Consider the following 22,591-nt stretch of genomic DNA (forward strand, 5'->3'; position numbering starts at 1 on the left):
TAGTTACTTTCTTAACTCGTCGCTTTTCATTGGATGAATTGATAGGTATATCAATTTTATTGGCTAAATTTTAAAAATGTCTAACGACCCGTCAGACCAGCCAGACGCCCAGCTACAACAGCCACAGCAGCCGGCCTGGCTGCGAGCCCTCCGACCGCCGTACCTGGATCTAAACCCACAGGCAGCAAACTCAGCCCTCGACTTCAAACACTGGCTGAGCTGTTTCGAATCCTACCTGGGAGAATCCGGCGTGCCTCAGAGATCCAAACTAAGAGTTCTGACCGCCCAAGTGAGCCCTAAAGTATTCGCACTCATACAGGACCTTACTACATACGAGGCCGCCATCAACCTACTGAAACAGCAGTACCGGAGCCCGGTAAATTCTATGTATGCCAGACATCTCCTAAGATCCCGCCCGCAACAGCCAGGAGAGTCTGTAGATGAATTTTTACGGGCACTACAAACACTCGGCAGGGACTGTGACTTTAAAGCGGTAACGGCTGCAGAAAATACGGAAGAGAATATCCGCGATGCCTTCGTGAAAGGCCTTCGGTCCGACTACTCACAGCAAAGACTGCTCGAATCAAAGGACCTCAACCTGAACACAGCTGCAGCCCTCACTCGCTCTCTGGAAGTGGCCCATCGGGACCTCGAGGCGTATTCCAGGTACTGTACTGCGCGACCCTGGGACTCGGGCCCGACCCTGACCGCAATACCCCTCGCACCGCCGCCTCTGGGACCTACCTCAGCGTCGGCGTCCAGGACCCGATCGGGACCGCCACCCCTGGTGCCGGCTGCGACATCGGAGCCCCGCGATCGGGCCGCCGGCTGCTTTTTCTGTGGCCAGGCGAAACACCCGAGGGCACACTGCCCTGCAAGAAACGCGACCTGCTCCGACTGCCATAAGAAAGGCCACTTCGCGAAGGCCTGCAGGGGGAGAGCCACAGACGCAAGCAGTGCCTCATGCGAGTTGTGGGGGCGGCCATCTTTCATCAAGGCCACAGATGCCAGTATCCCCTCGTGTGAGTCGTGGGGGCGGCCATCTTTGATCAAGGCCACCGACGCCAGCAGTGCCTCATGTGAGTTGTGGGGGCGGCCATCTTCTCCGCCATTTTATTCAACCTCGTGGGCGCCGCCATTTTGTCCACCACACTCGACCGCCACCTTGTCGTCAGACCCGACCACCGCCTCACCCGCAGACTACAGCAGCTCGCTCAACCATACACTAGCCTCCGTCACACTGGACCAAGCTCGCCCGCATCACCTGTCCAAGTGCATGATGGACATCAAAGTAAACGGCCACGCCACGACCTGCCTGTTCGACAGCGGAAGCACGGAGAGTTTCATACATCCAGACACGGTGAGCCACTACTCCCTCACTGTCCGGCCAACGCGCAACCGGATCTCGATGGCGTCGAGGTCCCATTCTACAGACATCAGCAGCTACTGTGTTGTGACCCTGTCGGTTAGGGGCACAGAGTATAAAGATTTTAAACTCCTCGTCCTGCCCCAGCTCTGCGCTGCCATCCTACTAGGGCTGGACTTCCAATCCCACCTGCAAAGTGTCACTTTGGCATACGGTGGACCCCTCCCCCCACTCACAGTCGACAACCAGCAGCCTTTAAACCGCCCACCGCATACCACCTGCGGCCTATCCACCCTCAAGGTCCCGCCCCCCTCCCTGTTCGCTAACCTCACCCACGACTGTAAACCCGTCGCCACCAAGAGCAGGCGGTACAGCGCCGGGGACAGAGCTTTTATTAGCTCTGAGGTGCAGCGTCTCCTGAAGGAGGGCATCATCGAGAGGAGCAACAGCCCCTGGCGTGCCCAGGTCGTAGTCGTTAAGACCGGCGATAAAAACCGCCTAGTCATCGACTACAGCCAAACCATAAACCGGTACACCCAGCTGGACGCATACCCCCTCCCCCGCATATCTGATATGGTCAATCAGATTGCACAGTACCGGGTATTCTCCACCATCGACCTTAAGTCGGCCTATCACCAACTCCCTATCCGCCCTGAGGACCGCCAGTATACAGCCTTCGAGGCGAATGGCCGCCTCTACCACTTCCTTAGGGTTCCCTTCGGCGTCACTAACGGGGTTTCGGTCTTCCAAAGGGAGATGGACCGGATGGTTGACCAGAACGGGCTGCACGCCACGTTCCCCTATCTAGATAACGTCACCATCTGCGGCCGCGACCGGCAGGACCACGATGTTAACCTGAAAAGATTCCTCCGTACGGCCCAACGGCTGAACCTCACCTACAATAAGGAGAAATGTGTGTTTAACATCCTCGGCTGCGTAGTAGAGAACGGAGTCATCGGCCCCGACCCCGAAAGAATGCTCCCCCTCATGGAGCTTCCCCTCCCCCACTGTCCAAAGGCGCTGAAGAGAACCCTGGGGCTCTTCGCCTACCATGCCCAATGGGTGCCAAATTATGCGGACAAAGCCAGACCCCTCATGAAGTCCACCTCCTTCCCCCTGACGGCAGAAGCGTGCGCCGCCTTCTCCCTCATTAAGGGAGACATTGCTAAGGTCACTATGCACGCGGTGGATGAGTCTATCCCTTTCCAAGTGGAGAGCGATGCATCCGACTTTGCCCTAGCCGCAACCCTCAACCAGGAGGGGAGACCAGTGGCCTTCTTCTCAAGGACCCTCCAGGGTCCTGAGATCCGACACTCTTCGGTCGAGAAGGAGGCCCAGGCGATCGTGGAGGCTGTACGACGCTGGAGGCATTACCTGGCAGGCAAACGATTTACCCTCCTCACCGACCAGCGTTCGGTCGCTTTTATGTTTAATAACAAACTGAGGGGCAAAATCAAGAACGACAAGATCTTGAGGTGGAGAATCGAGCTCTCCACCTATGATTATGATATCTTGTACCGGCCTGGTAAACTGAACGAACCCCCAGACGCTCTATCACGAAGTACATGCGCCAACGTGCAAACTGATAGACTGCAGACCCTCCACAACGACCTCTGCCACCCCGGGGTCACCAGACTTTACCACTTCATTAAGGCCCGCAACCTGCCCTACTCCATCGAGGAGGTCAGGACCATGACCAGGAACTGCCAAACCTGTGCCGAATGCAAACCGCATTTCTTTAGGCCGGACAGAGCAAGCCTGATCAAGGCCACCCGCCCCTTCGAGCGCTTGAGCATCGATTTTAAGGGGCCCCTCCCGTCCTCTGACCGCAATGTGTACTTCCTCAACATTATTGATGAGTACTCCCGTTTCCCCTTTGCCTTCCCCTGCCCAGACATGACCAGCACCACGGTCATCAAATGCCTGAACGACCTCTTCGCCTTGTTCGGGTTCCCGAACTATATACATAGCGACCGGAGCTCCTCCTTCATGAGCGAGGAAGTTCGCCAGTTCCTATTAGCGAGAGGTATCGCTGCAAGCAGGACCACCAGCTACAACCCCCGAGGGAACGGCCAGGTGGAAAGAGAAAACGCGACTGTCTGGAAGGCCGTTCTCTTAGCCTTAAAGTCTAAGGGCCTCCCAACCTCTCGCTAGCAGGAAGTCCTCCCGGTAGCGCTGCATTCCATCCGGTCACTGCTTTGCACTGCCATTAACGCCACCCCCCCATGAACGAATGTTTGTTTTCCCCAGGAAGTCGACTACGGGAACCACGCTGCCAACTTGGCTGACTTCTCCGGGGCCCGCCTTGCTGCGAAAGCATATGAGGGCCCATAAAACGGACCCCCTGGTCGAGAGGGTGGACCTCCTGCACGCCAACCCCCAGTACGCCTATGTGGCATACCCAGACGGGCGGGAGGACACAGTCTCCTTACGAGACCTTGCACCCTCGGGCACCCCTGAGACACCACCGTTACCCCCCACCACCCCCCCAAATCCAGCCCAGGTAGACGGCATGCCGGAACCCCACGAGCCTTCGTCGACCACGCAGACACCAGCATTAACACCGGATACTGCAACACCGCCGCCGCTGCTGCGCCGATCAGAAAGTCTTACGAGGCCTCCAGACAGACTGACATACCCGAACTGGTAGTACACTTCACCCCGCCGGACTCAAATCTAAACAAGGGGTGAATGTGGTAAACCACTTTTATCGTTCACTATCGTTACACTATGGTTATCACTGTTATATCGTTACACTATGGTTATCACTGTTTACACTGTTGTATCACTACACGAGGTCGCCTCCTGTCACGCTGTTATACCTGGGCTGACCACTGCTGACTCCGCCCATGGCTCCACCTACCTGCCCAGGTATAAAGGTGGTCGACTGGCTGGTATTCCTCCTTGTTGGATCCGATCACCCACGAGGGTGGGCTCTGTTATTTAGCCAATAAAAACCTATAGTTACTTTCTTAACTGGTCGCTTTTCATTGGATGAATTGATAGGTATATCAAGGATGTAATTAGCAGGGTAGATAAAGGGGATCCAGTGGATGTAGTATATTTGGATTTCCAAAAAGCATTCGATAAGGTGCCACATAAAAGGTTGCTATGCAAGATAAGGGCTCATGGGGTTGTGGGTAATATATTAGCATGGATCAAGGATTGGTTAACGGACAGAAAACAGAGAGTAGGGATAAATGGATCATTTTCCAGTTGGCAGGCTGTAACTAGTGGGGTGCCGCAAGGATCAGTGCTTGGGCCTCAGCTATTTACAATCTATATTACTGACTTGGATGAAGGGACTGAGTGCAATGTATCCAAGTTTGCTGATGATACAAAGCTAGGTGGGAAAGTAAGCTGTGATGAGGACACAAGAGTCTGCAAAGGGATATAGACAGGTTAAGTGAGTGGGCAATAAGGTAGCAGATGGAGTATAATGTGGGGAAATGTGAGGTTATTCACTTTGGTAGGAAGAATAGAAAAACAGAATATTTTTTAAATGGTGAGAAACTATTAAATGTTGGTGTTCAGAGAGATTTAGGTGTCCTCGTACAGGAAACACAAAGTTAGCATGCAGGTACAGCAAGCAATTAGGAAGGCAAATGGCAGAGAATAGAATCGTACAAGGGTTACAGCACTGATGAGACCATTTGGCCCATGTCGGCTCTCTGCAAGAGCACTTCAGCTAGTCCCACTGCCCCGCCCTTTCCCCGTAGCCCTGCAAATTTTTTTCCTTCAGGTACTTATCCAATTTCCTTTCGCAAGCCACGATTGAATCTGCCTCCACCACCCTTTCAGGCAGTGCATTCCAGATATTAAACACTCGCTGCATAAAAAAGTTTTTCCTCATGTCGCTTTTGGTTCTTCTGCCAATCACCTTAAATCTATGTCCTCTGGTTCTCGACCAATGGGAACAGTTTCTCTCTAACTACTCTGTCTAGACCCCTCATGATTTTGAACAACTCTATCAAATCTCCTCTCAACCTTCTCTGCTCTAAGGAGAACAACCCCAGCTTCTCCAGTCTATCCACGTAACTGAAGTCCCTCATCCCTGGAGCCATTCTTGTAAATCTTTTCTGCACCCTCTCAAAGGCCATCACATCCTTCCTAAAGTGCAGTACTCAGAATTGGACACAATACTCCAGTTAAGAACATAAGAACATAAGAAATAGGAGTAGGATATAGAAACATAGAAGATAGGAGCAGGAGTAGGCCATTCGGCCCCTCGAGCCTGTTCCACCATTCAATGAGGTCATGGCTGATCATCCAAACTCAGTACCCTTGTCCCTGCCTTCTCCCCCTATCCCTTGATCCCTTTAGCCTTAAGAAATATATCTAACTCCTTCTTGAATATATTTAATGAATTGGCCTCAACTGCCTTCTGTGGTAGAGAATTCCACAGGTTCACCACTCTCTGGGTGAAGAAATTCCTTCTCATTTCTGTCCTAAAAGGCTTACCCCTTATCTTTAGACTGTGACCCCTGGTTCTGGACTCCCCCGCCATCGGGAACATCCTTCCTGCATCTAGTCTGTCTAGTCCTGTTAGAATTTTATAAGTTTCAATGAGATCCCCTCTCATTCTTCTAAACTCCAGCGATTATAAGCCTAATCGACCCAATCTCTCCTCATACGTCATTGCTGCCATCCCAGGTATCAGTCTGGTGAATCTTCGCTGCACTCCCTCCATGGCAAGAACATCCTTCCTCAGATAAGGCGACCAAAACTGCACACAATACTCAAGGTGTGGTCTCACCAAGGCCCTGTACAACTGCAGCAAGACATCCTTGTTCCTGTACTCGAACCCTCTTCCTACGAAGGCTATTTGGCCCTTCGGGCCTGCTCCGCCATTCAATGAGATCATGGCTGATCTTCTGCCTCAACTCCATTCACCGGCCCTATCGCCATATCTCTTGATGCCTTTACTAGTCAGAAATCTATCGCCTTCTGTTTTGAATATACCGAATGACTAAGCCTCCACAGCCCTCTGGGGTAGAGAATTCCAAAGATTCACCACCCTATGTGTGAAGAAATTTCTTCTCTTCTCAGTCCTGAATGTCCTACCCTTTATCCTGAGGCTGTGGCCCCTGGTTCTAGACTCCCCAGCCAAGGGATACATTCTCCCAGCATCCACCATATCAAGCCCTGTAATAATTTTGTATGCTTCAATGAGATCCCCTCTCATTCTTCTGAATTCAAGAGAATACAGGCCTAGTTTACTCAATCTCTTCTCATACGACAGTCCCGCCATCCCAGGAATCAATCTCGTGAACCTTCGTTGCACTCCCTCTATGGCAAGTATATCCTTCCTTAGGTAAGGAGACCTAAATTGTACACACTACTCCAGGTGTGGTCTCACCAAGGCCCTATATAATTGGAGTAAGACTTCTTTACTCCTGTACTCAAATCCTCTTGTAATGAAGGCCAGCATACCATTTGCCTTCCTAATGGCTTGCTGCACCTGCACATTCACTTTCAGTGACTCATGTACAAGGACACCCAGGTCCCTTTGAGCATCTGCAATCCCCAATCTTTCACCATTTAGGAAATACTCTGCCTTTCTGTTTTTTCTACCAAAGTGGATAACTTCACATTTATCCACATTATATTCCATCTGTCATGTTCTCGCCCACTCACTGAGCCTGTTGAGACCCCCTTGAAGCCTCTTCACAACTGACACTGCCACCTAGCTTTGTATCATCAGCAAATTTGGAAATGTTACATTTAGTCCCCTCATCCAAATCATTGATATTGATTGTGAATAGCTGGGGCCCAAGAACCGATCCTTGTGGTACCCCACTAGTCACAGCCTGCCATCCTGAAAAAGACCCGTTTATCCCTATTCTTTGTTTTCTGTCTGTTAACCAATTCTCAATCCATGCTAGTATATTACCCCTAATTCCATGTGCCCTAATTTTGTTCACCAACCTCTTGTGTGGGACCTTATCGAAGGCCTTCTGAAAATCCAAATACACCACATCTACCGGTTCCCCTTTGTCTACTCCACTAGTTACATCCTCAAAGAACTCCAATAGGTGTGTTAAACAGGATTTCCCTTTCATAAATCCATGTTGACTCTGGCCAATCTTACTATTAGTTTCTAAGTGCCCAGTTATTGCATCCTTTATAATAGATTCCAGCATTTTCCCAACTACTGATATGAGGCTAACAGGTCTGTAGTTCCCCGTTTTCTCTCTCCCTCCTTTCTTAAAGAGCGGGGTTACGTTTGCTATCCTCCAATCTGCAGGAACCGTTCCAGAATCTATAGAATTTTGGAAGATGACAACCAATGCGTCCACTATCCCAATGGCCACCTTTCAAAACCCTAGAATGTAGGTAATCTGGTCCTTGGGATTTATCGACTTTTATTCCCATTAATTTTGCTAGTACTGTTTTTTTTACTAATAATAATTTCTTTAAGTTCCTCATTCTCACCACACCCTTGGTTTTCTCGTATTTCTGGGAGGTTTTTAGTGTCTTCCTCTGTGAAGACAGAAACAAAGTATTTATTTAATTTCTTGCCATTTCCTCATTCCCCATTATAAATTCTCCCGTCTCTGACTGTAAAGGACCTACATTTACCTTCACCAGTCTTTTCCTTTTCACATACCTGTAGAAGCTTTTACAATCTGTTTTTATATTTTTCGCTAGTTTGTGCTCATATTCCATTTTCCCTTTCTTTATCAATTTCTTGGTCCCCCTTTGTTGTTCATCATAATTTCCACACTTTTGTACTCTATACCTCTATTTATGAAGCCCAGGATCGTGTAAGCTTTTTTAACTGCTTTCTCAACCTGCCCTGCCAACTTCAACAATTTGTGCACACATACCCCCAGGTCCCCCTGTTCATGCACCCCCTTTAGAATTGCACACTTTAGTTAATATTGCCTCTCCTCATTCTTCCTACCAAAATGTATCACTTCACATTTTTCTGCGTTAAATTTCATCTGCCATGTGTCTGCCCATTCCACCAGCCTGTCTATGTCCTTTTGAAGTCTATCACTCTCCTCCTCACTGTTCACGATACTTCCAAGTTTTGTGTCATCTGCAAATTTTGAAATTGTGCCCTGTACACCCAAGTCTAAGTCAAATGTAAGAAAATAAAATGATACCGTTGAGTATCCTGTAGGAGTGTAAAATAATCTCAGAATTCTTCAAGTTTAACATATTACTTGGACCCTTTATTAAAAATGTCCACTTTTTAATGACTCCAAGGTATATTTTCAAGTATTTACCATGTACTGTGAAATGCACTGCGCTGATCACAATCGTAGTTCTTTTCCCCCCAGTAATTTGTAAGGGGGTTGGAGTACAAGTGCAAGGAAGTCTTGCTACAATTGTACAGGGCTTTGGTGAGACCACACCTGGAGTACTGTGCACAGTTTTGGTCTCCTTATCTGAGGAAGGACATACTTGCCTTAGAGGCGGTGCAACAAAGGTTCACTAGATTGATCCCTGGGATGAGGGGGTTGTCCTATGAGGAGAGATTCAGTATATTGGGCCTGTATTCTCTGGAGTTTAGAAGAATGAGAGGTGATCTCAGTGAAGCATATAAAATTCGAAGGGGGCTTGACACGGTAGATGCTGAGAGGTTGTTTCCCCTTGGCTGGAGAGTCTAGAACTAGGGGGCATAGTCTCAGGATAAGGGGTCGGCCATTTAGGACTGAGATGAGGAGGAATTTCTTCACTCAGCGGGTTGTGAATCTTTGGAATTCTCTGCCCCAGAGGGCTGTGGATGTTGAGCCATTGAGTATATTCAAGGCTGAGATAGATAGATTTTTGAACTCTAGAGTAATCAAGGATATGGAGATCAGGCGGGACAGTGGAGTTGAAGTCAAAGATCAGCCATGATCTTATTGAATGGCAGAGCAGGCTCGAGAGGCTGTATGGCCTACCTAATTGTTACGTCGGCATAATGGCATGAAGAACAGTTGTACTGCGGTTGGGGACAGTCTTTATTTCAATACTGCAAACGCTGTTGAATAATGTCAAATTTTCAAGTGCTTGACTTTCAATCGGATCAGATGATTCTAAGGTAATGTGTGAGTGGAGGAAAATGATGAAAAGAACCTGAGTTGTATAACAGAAATTAAGAAAGAAAGAACTTGCATTCATATAGCATCTTTCATGACCTCGGGACGCCCCAAAGCGCTTTTCAGCCAATGAAGTAGTTTTGAAGCATAGGAAATGGAACAGCTAATTTGCACACAGCAAGATCCCACAAATAGCAATGAAGAATGACTGACTAGATTATCTGTTTTGGTGACATAGGTTGAGGGATAAATATTGACCAGGATCCTGAGTCATCTTCAAATACTACCGTGGGATCTTTTACATCCACCTGAGAGAACAGACCGGGCCTTGGTTTAACATCTCATCCGATGTCACCTCTGACAGTGCAGCACTCACACAGTACTGCACAGAAGTGTCAGCCTAGATTACGTGCTCAAATGTGAATTTGAATTCATAACCTTCTGACTCACGGGTGAGAGTGCTACCACTGAGCCAAGGCTGATACCTCAGTAAACCAATTAAATATAATCAGCTATAAAGAAAAATAAATCACAGACTCAGTATTTAAAATTAAATTTGGCTATATTATCATCATTGCACATTATATTTCTTAATAGGAGAACAGGCAGATATTTAACAACGGCTGTTCCAAATGATGTTTTCTAATATATATGTGCTGTTTTGTAATTATACCACTGAGGTATTGATCCACCTGCCAGTAGAAACAAAATCTCCATATTTACTCTTATCAAAACCCCTCATAATTTTGAACATCTCTATTAAATCTCCCCTTAACCTTCTCTGCTCTAAGAAGAACAATCCCAGCTTCTCTAATCTCTCCACATAACTGAAGTCCCTCATTCCTGATATAATTATGGTAAATATCCTCTGCATCCTCTCCAAGACCTTGACATCCTTCCGAAAGTATTGTGCCCAGAATTGGACACAATACTCAAGCTGAGGCTTAATCAGTGATTTATAAAGGTTTAGCGTAATTTCCTGGTGTTTGTACTCTATTTATAAAACCAAGGATCCTGTATGTTTTTTAACAGCTTTATCAACTTGTCTTGGCATTTTCAAAGATTTGTGTACATACACCCCAGGTCTCTCTGTTCCTGCACCCCCTTTAAAATTGTACACTTTAGTTGATATTGCCCTCTTCTGATTCTTCCTCCCAAAATACATCACTTCACACATCTCTGCATTAAATTTCACCTGCCATGTATCTTCCCATTTCACCAGTCTGTCTGTGCTCCTGAAGTTTGCCACTATCCTCCTCATTGTTTACTACATTTCCTGCCCCCATACCCAAATTCAGGTCATTAATATATATCAAAAAGAGTACTGGTCCTAATAACAATCCCTGATGACACCACTGTATACTTCGAGTCTTAAAAACAACTGTTCACCGCTACTCTTTTGTTTCTGTCTCTTAGCAAATTTTGTAATTAAAATGTTAAATCAATATTCTGTCCTCTTAGTAGGCAGTGCCCTTACACTTTCTATTTCATAAGTTAATCAGATCTGTTTAAATATATTTTTCAGCAATTTTATTTGTAATTGCCTGATCCAACATTCCTGGTTTAATTTGAAGTAATATTCCTGAATTTACCTTGCCCATAACATTAAATATGTTATACCTTGATGTGGTCCTTTAACGGTCTTCTGTATAGACCATAGAACTTCAGCTACTCTACATAGTGCCCACTATGCCAATATACCAAAAAAAAAGTCAAGACTGATACAGGAGAAGCACATCATTTGATATTGGAGCACCATGAAAATCTAACAATGAGCACAGAAACAGTGATAGGTGCAATCATCCTGACGTGGGGCAGTGATTTTTTATTTTTATTTTTAAAAAAATCTTCATTTTTTTATTCTACAAACTGTCAGATACCAGGTAAATTTGTGAGCATTTCCTATAATTTTAGGGTCAGAACTCGTCTACTAACTCTAGTTGAAGTTTGATTGCATCTGAATCCTTCATTTAAATTAAAGCTAAGTTGTTACTCCTAGCCATCTATTTTAGCCTCTTGAAATGCTCTATTACAATATTGAGTTGCTCATGTTTAAATATTTTTGTTCCTGAAGTGAAATGAATATGTACTTTTTTTCCACTCCAAGTACTGTTCCATTTAAGTGTGATGCTGTGCCTATCTACACTTGTTTTTTTTACTGATGTTGCAATGTTATTGCAAATGAAACAGGAAACTATTGTAACAGGAAAATAAGCATTGATCTTTATGGTGCCATTCTTAGCTGTATAGACTAGGAACGTAATTTAGGAAACGTGGCAGTCAATATGTGCATAGCAAGCTCCCACAAACAGCAATGTGATAATGACCAGATAATCTGTTTTGGTGATGTTGATTGAGGGATACATATTGGCCAGGACACCGGGGAGAACTGCCCTGCTCCTCTTCAAAATAGTGCCATGGGATCTTTTTACGTCCACCCGAGAAAACAGACGGGGCCTCAGTTTAATGTCTCAGCCAAAAGACGGCACCCCTGACAGTGCAGCACCCCCTCAGCACTGCACTGGATTGTCAGCCTAGATTTTCGTGCTCAAGTCTCTGGAGTGGGACTTGAACCCACGACCTTTTGACTCAGAGGCAAGGGTGACACAATCTATATCAATGATTTGGATGAGGGGACCAAATGTAATATATCCAAGTTTGCTGATACAAAGCTAGGTGGGGATGTAAGTTGTGAGGAGGATGCAAAGAGGCTTCAAGGGGATATCGACAGGCTAAGTGAGTGGGCAAGAACATGGCAAATAGAATATAATGTGGAGAAATGTGAAGTTATCCACTTTGGTAGGAAAAATAGAAAAGCAGAGTATTTTTTAAATGGTGAGAGATTGGGAAATGTTGGTGTTCAGAGGGACCTGGGGGTCTTTGTACACGAATCACTGAAAGTTAACATGCAGGCACAGCAAGCAATTAGGAAAGCAAATTGTATGTTGGCCTTTATTACAAGAGGATTTGAGTATAAGAGTAAAGACGTCTTGCTGCAATTATATAGGGCCCTGGTGAGACCACACCTGGAGTACTGTGTACAATTTTGGTCTCCTTACCTAAGGAAGGATATACTTGCCATAGAGGGAGTGCAACGAAGGTTCACCAGACTGATTCCTGGGATGGGGGATTGTCCTGTGAGGAGAGATTGAGTAGACTAGGCCTATATTCTCTAAAGTTTAGAAGAATGAAAGGTGATCTCATTGAAACATACAACATTCTTACAGGGCTTGACAGGGTAGATGTTGTGAGGAGAAAGATCTTCACTCAGGTGGTGAATCTTTGGAATTCTTTACCCTCCAGAGGGCTATGGAGGCTCGGTCATTGAGTATATTCAAGACAGAGATCGATAGATTTTTGGATATTAAGGGAATCAAGGGATATGGGGATCGTGCAGGAAAGTGGAGTTGAGGTAGAAGATCAGCCATGATCTTATTGAATGGTGGAGCAGGCTCAAGGGGCCGAGTGGCCTACTCCTGCTCCTATTTCTTATGTTCTTATGTAGGTTAACAAAGCAGTTAATAAAACATATAGGATCCTGGGCTTTATAAGTAGAGGCATAGAGTACAAAAACCAGGAAGTTATGCTAAACCTATATAAAACACTAGTTCGGCCCCAGCTGGAGTATTGTGTCCAATTCTGGGCATCACACTTTCGGAAGGACATGAAAGCTTTGGAGAGGGTACAGAAGAGATTTACTGGAATTATTCCAGGGATGAGGGATTACAGTTACATGGATAGACTGGAGAAGCTGGGGTTGTTCTCCTTAGAGCAGAGAAGGCTAAGAGGAGATTTGATAGAGGTGTTTAAAATCATGAAGGGTTTACATAGAGTAAATAAAGAGAAACTGTTTCCAATGGCTGAAGGGTCAATAACGAGAGGGCACAGATTTCAGGTGATTGGCAAAAGAACCAGAGGCGACATGAGGAAAACCCTTTTTACGCAATGAGTGGTTAGGATTTGAAATGCACTACTTGATAGGGTGGTAGATACAGATTCAATAGTAGCTTTCAAAAGGGAATTGGATAAATACTTGGAGAAAAAATTGCAGGGATATGGGGAAAGAGCGGGGGGAGTGGGACTAACTGGATTGCTCTTTGAAAGAGCCGGCGCATGGGCCGAATGGCTTTCTTCTGTGCTGTACTATTCTATGACACAATTAAAAATAAAGATGTTGTTTTGCAGGTGAAATTATTGATATAGATTCAAAATTATTTTTAGTAATTTAGATTGATTTTTTTTTCTTTATTCATTCACAGGTTGTGGGAATCGCTGGTAAGGCCAACATTTACTGCCCATCCCTAATTGCATGGTTTGCTGGGCCATTTCAGAGTCAACCACTTTGCTATGTGGTCTAGGAGTCACATATAGGCCAGACCCAGGGGCAAGGATGGTAGATTTCCTCCTCTCATGGACATCAGTGAACCAGATGTGTTTTTTTAAAAACAATTCACAATCCAGTTGTTCCTCTTTTGATAGGACCAATCAAAATAAACAAATAAACTGTAACTAATAAAACTTTAAATAAACGTTAACAAATCAAATTAAAATTTGGTTGTCCAAATCAATTATGCACTCCAGTCCCCGCGGCGCCCACCGGTCACGAAAGTACTCGAGCGTGCCGGCAGACACCGCGTGCTCCATCTCCAGGGCCACCCGGGCGCGAACATGGCCGCGGAAGAGAGGGAGGCAATCTGGCTGGACGACCCCCTCGACCGCCCGCTGCCTGGACCAATTGATGGCTTTTTTAGCCAGGCCCAGGAGCAGACCCACGAGGAGGTCCTCCAACCTGCCCGCTCCCCTCCGCACCAGGTGACCGTAGATCAAGAGTGTGGGACTGAAGTGCAACCAAAAATCTACAATCCAGTTGTTAGGTGGTCACCATTACAGATTTATTTATTAACTGAATTTAAATCCCAGGCTGTTTGCCCTGGTGGGATTTGAACTGGTGTCCCATAGCGTTTTGGATGACTAGAGTCCAGTAATATAACCACTATACTCTACCCTTCCTGTGAGCAGGGAATGACCATTGTTGTAAGCCAGCCCCAGTTTGGCGGGAGGACGAGCGAACGTGGCCGGGGCGCGAGGGCGTTCCCTTTGTTTTGATGACGCGGCGCTCGTAGCTAAGCGACGGGCCTCCCGAACAAAGGGAAGGCGTGGGGAGGGCTCACTCACCATGGCAACGGCTGGCTTCCAGGCCGCACCGACTTTATTAATATAATAACTATATATATATATTTTAATTATCTGGGGGGGAGGGAGAGAGAAGGAAAATTAAAACAACGAGAGAGATAGCCAGCCACCCCAACAGGGGGCTGGGACATTCATCATCTTTGTCAATGCGTGGTGTTTCTGTGACGGGGAGGACGAGAGCGGTGAGCAGAGAGTAGGATGGTGGCGAGCAGCTGCGGCCTCCTGAGCCTGGCCTGGTGTCTGGCCCTGCTTTCGTGCGGCTCGCAGTCGAGGAAGACGATGGTGGTGCTGCACCACAACGACACGAACGAAGAGGAGCACGCCCTCTGCCCGCCCCTGTGCCGCTGCTACATCAACATCCTCTCCTGCCACCCGGAGAAGCCGGTGGGCTCGCACTCCCACGACGAGCTCACCTCCCCTTTCGAAGCGGGTCCGGCCGAAGGGGGCACCAAGTTGCCGCACGAAGGATCCAAAAACCAAACGCTGATGGAGCAGGCCATGGAGGCGCTCATGCAAGTGCCCCAAGGAATCCGAGGCACCATGTCTGGCAACGTCCTGACACGGTTCACCGTATTGTAGGTTTTAGCAATTGTCTCTTTTTTATATATATATTGCGAACTTAATTAACAAAAAAAAATTAACTGGGATTGAGTTAAATGGTTCAAAATAGGTTTCTTTTAAATCTAGGTGTGTTCGAACAGCTACTTCAGCCCCATTTTTGCGTGGATGTGAGAAAGAAAAGGCCATGCAAGCAACCCACCCAGCTCACTTCATTCTCAGTGCACCTGTTCCACCCCACAAAGCAGTCTATTTCCTGTCCCCAAACCAGTTGCTTCTATTCTTTGGTGAATTGGAAAACAATCTTAACTTCCATTATCATTTACGTTGCCACTTTTACGTCGATGAGCAGTAGTTTTGTATAGACTACAAAAGTGGCCATGTAATTCGGGAGATTGCTAAAGCCCTGAGTGAGGTGTGAGGCCAACTCTTTCCCTAGAGTGCACTGTGAATCCAGCATGAATACTTTGTCAGTTTTTACGGAACTGTGGTGATTTATTGCACAAGTCAACAGCATAAAAAAGTTAGACGTTGAGTTTAGTTCATATCTTATATAGTTTACTTTCCAGTCCCTTCCCTTATTACTTATTTAGCGTGTCCATACATCTTTCTCCCTGTACACCATCCCATTGTGTATCAAGATGCAAGAATGCCCCATTGCCATTTTCAAACAACTTGCTTCCAGAGGAGAGGAATCCAATGTATAAATCTCAGGCCTAGTGACCATTCATTAGCTTGGTTCTTCATGCTGCTACAAGCATCAGTTTTAACAGAATTTCATATGTAGTCCCGCTTATGCATTGTGAGACTGGGTATTTTCAGAAGTTGGTCAGGAGGAGTTGCAAGAGCAATGGACTCTTTAACAGTTAACTCAGTTCTATCTACCTAATAATATCTCAGATTTATGTCACACACTTATTATTTGGGTATGGCCATTGTTAATTGTTAGACCTGGGTATAATGGCAGGGAATAAAAGGCACAAGCTTCATTTCATAAGAGATCTACTTAAGTAAACTACAGTCAAGCATTTTACAAGAGAGAGGTGTTAGAAAAGTAGCCTTTGCCTGAAGATATAGTTCATGACTGGTAGAGATTTTTCAGCTGTACAAAGGAATTATATAAGTAATTAAATTATATAATAAATTGATAAAAGTTGGTGTATCATTGCACAAACATTTGGAATGTTGAAATGCACTCCAGGTGTGTTGACTGCTGTGGTATTGTACTTGATCATGCCCCTTTTGAAGGTTTGTCAGGTACCTCACATCTGTGTAGAACATTGTTATTCATTGTATTACTTTGATGGACCTTCTTCTAGGATAACTGGACTACAAACTTACCATGAAGATTCATAATTACCAAAACTAAGATCAGAGTGGAGTGAAGAAAAAAAAAAATATATGAAAAGGATAATTTACAGATACTGCCCTATTATCCCCGTTTGTATGGACTGCTGGTGGAAGAATTGGGGTTAGGGACCTACATGGAGTTATGGGGCAAACAAGTCACATGAGTCCAAAAGGTTGTTCATTAAAAAAAAAGTTGGCAGTGTTCTACTAACTGTAACTTGATGATTGGTCTGGTGAGGAGTCCACTAGCCACACGTCTAACTAAAGTATTTGTAGTATATTCTCAACTGAAAATCAGAGGTCAGCAAATATTACTGCTAGTAAAGGCTTTTTCTAAGTATGTTAAAAGTAAAACAATAAGGGAGTGATGGGTTATGGGGAGCGGGTAGGGAAATGGAGCTGAGCCCAAGATCAGATCAGCCATGATCTCATTAAATGGCGGAGCAGGCTCAAGGGGCTGAATGGCCTACTCCTCCTATTTCTTATGTAAAAGAATAATTAAAGAGTAAGTGGGACTGTTCATGGATAAAGTAAAAAACTAGTTTATAGAATCGCAGAGGTTTATGGCACAGAAGGAGGCCATTCGGCCCATTGTGTCTGTGCCGGCCGAAAAAGAGCTATCCAGCCTAATCCCACTTTCTAGCTCTTAGTCCGTAGCCTTGTAGGTTATGGATCTTCAAGTGCATATCCAAGTACTTTTTAAATGTGATGAGGGTTTCTGCCTCTACCACCCTTTCAGGCAGTGAGTTCCAGACTCCCACCACCCTCTGGGTGGAAAAACTTCACTTCAACTACTCTAATCCTTCCAATTACTTTAAATCTATGCCACTGGTTATTGACCTCTCTGCTAAGGGAAATAGGTCCTTCCTATCCACTCTATCTAGGCCCCTCATAATTCTACACACCTCAATTAAATCTCCCCTCAGCCTCCTCTGTTTGAAAGGAAACAACCCCAGCCTATCCAATCTTTCCTCATAGCTAAAATTCTCCAGTCCTGGCAACATCCTCGTAAATCTCCTCTGCACCCTCTTTGGTGCAATCACATCTTTCCTGTAATATGGTGACTAGGACTGTCTGAAGTATTCTAGCTGTGGCCTAACTAGTGTGTTATACAGTTCAAGCATAACCTCCCTGCTCTTATATTCTATGCTTCGGCTAATAAAGGAAAGTATCCCGTATGCCTTCTTAACTACCCGTCCTGCTACCTTTAGGGATCTGTGGGCATGCACTCCAAGGTCCCTCTGTTCCTCTACACTTCTCAGTATCCTACCCTTTATTGTGCCTTGTTAGCCCTCCTCAAATGCATTACTTCACAGTTCTCCGGATTGAATTTCATTTGCCACTTTTCTGCCCACCTAACCAGTGCATTGATATCTTTCTGCAGTCTACGGCTTTATTCCTCACTATCAACTACACGGCCAATTTTTGTATCATCTGCAAACTTCTTAATCATACCCCCAACATTGAAGTCTAAATCATTGATATATACCACAACAAGCAAGAGACCTAGTACTGAGCCCTGTGGAACCCCACTGGAAACAGCCTTCCAGTCAAAAAACACCCGTCGACCCTTACCCTTTGCTTCCTGCCACTGAGCCAATTTTGGATTCAACTTGCCACTTTCCCTTGGATCCCATGGGCTTTTACTTTACTTTTATAAAGTGCCATGTGGGACCTTGTCAAAACGTTGATAAAATCCATGTAGGCTACATCAAACGCGGTACCCTCATCGACCCTCATTGTTACTTCCTCAAAAAATTAACTCAAGCTAGTCGGACACAACCTTCCTTTAACAAATCCATGCTGACTGTCCTTGATTAATCCATGCCTTTCTAAATGATAATTGATACTGTTCCTCGAGTTTTTCCAACAATTTGCTCACCACCGAGGTTAGGCTGACTGGCCTGTAATTACTCGGTCTATCCCTTCCTCCCTTTATAAACAATGGTACAACGTTAGCAGTCCTGCAGCACCAAGCCTGTAGCCAGAGAGGATCGAAAAATGATGGTCAGAGCCTCCGCTATTTCCTCCCTTGCTTCTCTTAACAGCCTGGGATACATTTCATCCGGGCCTTGCGATTTATTGACTTTCAAAGACGCTAAACCCCTTAATATTTCCTCTCTCACTGTTTATCTCATCCAATATTTCACATTCCTCCTCCTTAACTACAGTGTCTGCATCGTCCCTGTCTTTTGTGAAGATTAAAGCGATGGTGGAATTATCGTTCTACATCGTCAGTGTATTAAAAACCTTCCTGTTGTCACAATTTTGTCAGACCTTTTGTCTCAACTTTTTCCATTATAACTTTCTATGTCCAGCTTTATAAAGAAAAACATTATGTAAAGTCGTCACTTGGATTCTGTAATCTGGCCACCGGGTTCCCATGGTTTTCTTAAAATACTTTATGAAATTTTTTCCAAGTGCAATTTTTTTCCCCTCATGGGTGAAATTTCTAATGTCCAAAATAAAAATTGTCAATTAAAAAAAAAAAAAATTCATATTTCACAATAACATGATTAAATGTATCCATTTATTGTCTTTTATGCCTTTTAGTGCCTCATTAAAGTTTTTACTTGAAAGACTTGGGCTTGGAGTTGATAGATTTGCTCAGAGCTGCGAGCTGAATGTTGATTTGTGCTTTAGTTTTGGCTTGCAGTGTTATTGAATTGAATTAACTTATCAGTTGTACATTATTTAGCTTGGGTAGTTCTTTTGATTCTCCGTTTTCAGTTGGGTCAGGAAATTGTCCCAACATTTCATTTGCTGTCACATCAATTGGAAGTGAAGATTTTTTTTTTACTATCTTACTGTTACTGTTTAAACATTCAGGTGTGCTGTAGATACCTTCTTGAGTTCACTGGTGTCAGTCATTCCTGTAAGTGGATCCCACACCCTTTATGCCGGAGTAGATTCACACTGCTGTATATCTACTTATGACAGCGTTGTCCAGGAGTGTAACAATGATACCCCCTTGTGATTTGGCTGACATTTTTGTGTCTTTTGCATGTGCCCCCATGTACTCTCCAATCTTTTTGAAGGCAAACAGAAAACATTTTGTAGACGAGGCCAGATAAACCTGCTTTATTTTAGTGCAAATAAACATACAGTGCAATAGTTATGATCTGACTAACTTCATTCCATCAGTATAACTTGTCTTAGTGTAATAATATGAAAGTACATGCTAAGCTTGCCCCACATTAGTGAACCATCTTCCTTGATTTAAACAAAATAACTCCTAACTATCTTGATGCATTCGCCATCTGTGCTTGGCGACAACTTGCACCCGCCATTTTCTGTTTAAAGACCTCACTGACTGCTTCTGCCTCCACCTCTGTTTCTGGCTTTTTATCTTCTTGTGTTCACCACCCGAGTTGAAAGCCTAGGCCAGACAACCTCTGTTCTACAGTGGCCTTGTAAACGCCATGGGGCTGAATTACCACAAGAGTTCCTGGCAGGAGATCCAAGAAAATGGAGAAGACCTGGTAATCCCCCATCCTTCCTTTTACAAGGCAAATGACCGCCAGGGGGTGGCGACAGGCCCGGGGACTCCGTAAGGCATGGGCTTCTGCTTCTATGACTGGAAGGGGACCTCGCAGAGTACTTGCAGCTGGAACGCTGAGTGAATGGAAGTGTACTGGCTTCTACAAGGGCATATATGGGCAACACTTTGGAAAACCAGGCCAGGCAAGCAGCCTGGATCCCTGAAGAGTGCAACATTGTCGAATATTTTATTTTTGTAGTCTGGCCCCTTTCAGATGGACCATGGCCATGTTCCGAGGTGGGGTTGGGTGGGTAGATGAGGCTGGACATTTTCTCCTACGGATGGGTGGGCACTGCCATCTCTGGCAGGCATAATGTGCCTGAAGTGGCACTTGCGCCTGCCTGACCCATGCTAATGAGATACTCTCCCACTGATCCTCAAAGCTCCAGAAAATTTGAGGACTGTCTCTCCATCAGCTTTGAATTGATCATGTTTACAAGGCTGTCACTGAGCAATCCTACATGTACTAAGCATTACTGTATAGATTTGACTGCTCTACAGGATAATGTATTCCCCAGGTCTGCCCTGGTAGTTGGATTATAGTTCTTCTGAAGCAGCTTCCTCATTATACTCTGGAATTATACTAATCCGTTTTCTGGCTTGTAGCATAGTTTCTCAGTGTGGGATTACTCTGAAACAGCTGGTTTGACATGAGTTGCTTTGTGGCTCTCCTCAGTAATTATGCCATTGGAGTAGCCTACTAGGGGTGGAGATCACACTCCACTTTCTTCTTAGCAATCAAATTGGGGTTTTTACTAAAATGTCAGAAGAAATATTTGGTGAGACCTCTAATTTTCTTAAATGAAAATATGGATTACTTTGAACAAAAGCCTCCCATCTTTCCTTCCTCTTTAATTGATCATGCACATTATTTCACACCTGCACAAAACCCACACCCATTGGCCTAATACCGGTTTCCTGTTGGAGCTGAATGCTTATCAAGCATCATAATTCAAGTTGTTTGTTTTTGCATCATTTGTATCCTGGAAATGTATTATAAAAACTCTAAAGTGTATGGTTCTTAATGCTTGCCAGTGATATTACCGTTTTCAGTCACAGCAATGCTGGCACCTGATGGGGGGATTTTCCTAGAAAAATATTAAATCTTAACTTTGCTTTATTTCTATTGATTCAATACTTCATGAATCTTATTGATATAGGTGAGATATTGATCATCTCAGCATAGGAAGAGAAGCAACTAATAGTAAGTCTTTTTACTGACTCACCCATGATAGTTCACAGTTTATTTTTCAACATTACTTTCTTCCCCTTTAGATCCCTTTCAGAATGCATATTGTTCTCAATTCATGAGGGTGCGAAGATAACCCACTCCTGGGCTCTTACCTGTATAAATAGGAGATATTAAGATCCCAAGAATAGCAGGGAGTCCACCATGTGTCCTGGTAAACAATCCTCCCTCAAGCAACACTACCAAAAATACATGAATTGGTCATTTCATTTATGGTTTGTGGGACTTAATATGCACACATTGGCTGCCATGTTGCCTACATAGCAACAGTGATTGCACTTGAACAGTAATTAATTGGTTATAAAGTGCTTTGGCATGTCCTGAGCATGTGATCAGGTGCTTTTTAATGCTTAATTTTTCTTCCTCTACTACAGATATCTGGGGTGATTCAATTCTTCCTCTCTGCTGTGAGGGTCACGTTGTTAATCTGTGCCTTAACCAAGATAGCCTAGCAACATGTGGGGAATTGCAGGCCCAACCCATGTCCTACCCATTGTGAAATATACCAATGAACTGAGGCATTGGTTTGTCTGAATCACTCCTGTCAAAAACTGCTGTCATCACCCCACTCAATTAATCCACTTTCATCTCTGTCCTTGCAAACTACTGCCCCATCTCCAGTCCTTAAACATGTCACCTCCCAAATCTGTGCCCATTTTTCTCACAACTCTGTTTGAATCTCTTCAATCAGATTTTTGCCCCTCCTAGAGCACTGAAACAGCCCTACTCCGGAAGTCACAAATGACATCCTCTATGACTGACCACGGTGCATTATCCTTCATAGAAACAGAAAATGCTGGAAATACTCAGCAGGTCAGGCAGCATCTTCGGAAAGAGAAACAGAGTTAACGTTTCAGCACTTTGACCTTTCATATCACAGAATCCCCACAGTGCAGATAGAGGCCATTTCGGCCCATCGAGTCTGCACCGACACATATCCCACCCTATCCCCGTAACCCCACGTATTTAATCCCCTAACACTAAGGGTCAATTTATCATAGCCAAATCAACCTAACCCGCACATCTTTGGACTGTGGGAGGAAACCGGAGCAGCCGGAGGAAACCCACGCAGACACAGGGAGAATGTGCAAACTCCACACAGACAGTCGCCCGAGGCCAGATTTGAACCCGGGTCCCTGGCGCTGTGAGGCAACAGTGCTAACCACTATGCCACCGTGCCCCCCAGAACTGGCAAAAGTTAGAGTTGTCCCTTGTGTTTGTTCAAGTATCTGTTTCTCTCTCCACAGATGCAACCTGACCTGCAGAGTATTTCCAGTATTTTCTGTTTTTAGTTCTGATTT

General features: G+C 45.1%; 1 protein-coding gene across 2 annotated transcripts in view; it reads left to right on the forward strand.

The window, feature by feature from the left end:
• Positions 1-14,550: 14,550 nt before the first annotated feature.
• The window catches only part of LOC147117022 (uncharacterized), a 242,969-nt gene continuing 234,928 nt past the window's right edge, over positions 14,551-22,591 (forward strand). For both annotated transcript variants that reach the window (XM_085987596.1, XM_085987597.1), the window contains exon 1: positions 14,551-15,167. In XM_085987596.1, the coding sequence (XP_085843722.1) occupies positions 14,791-15,167 (377 nt within the window). In that variant the 5' untranslated portion in view covers positions 14,551-14,790. The remainder of the gene's footprint in view (positions 15,168-22,591) is intronic.

The sequence above is a fragment of the Somniosus microcephalus genome, chromosome 5, assembly GCF_052327205.1.
Source record: "Somniosus microcephalus isolate GS21.2 chromosome 5, FLI_Smic_1.0, whole genome shotgun sequence".
In the NCBI taxonomy this organism is placed as follows: Eukaryota; Metazoa; Chordata; class Chondrichthyes; order Squaliformes; family Somniosidae; genus Somniosus; species Somniosus microcephalus.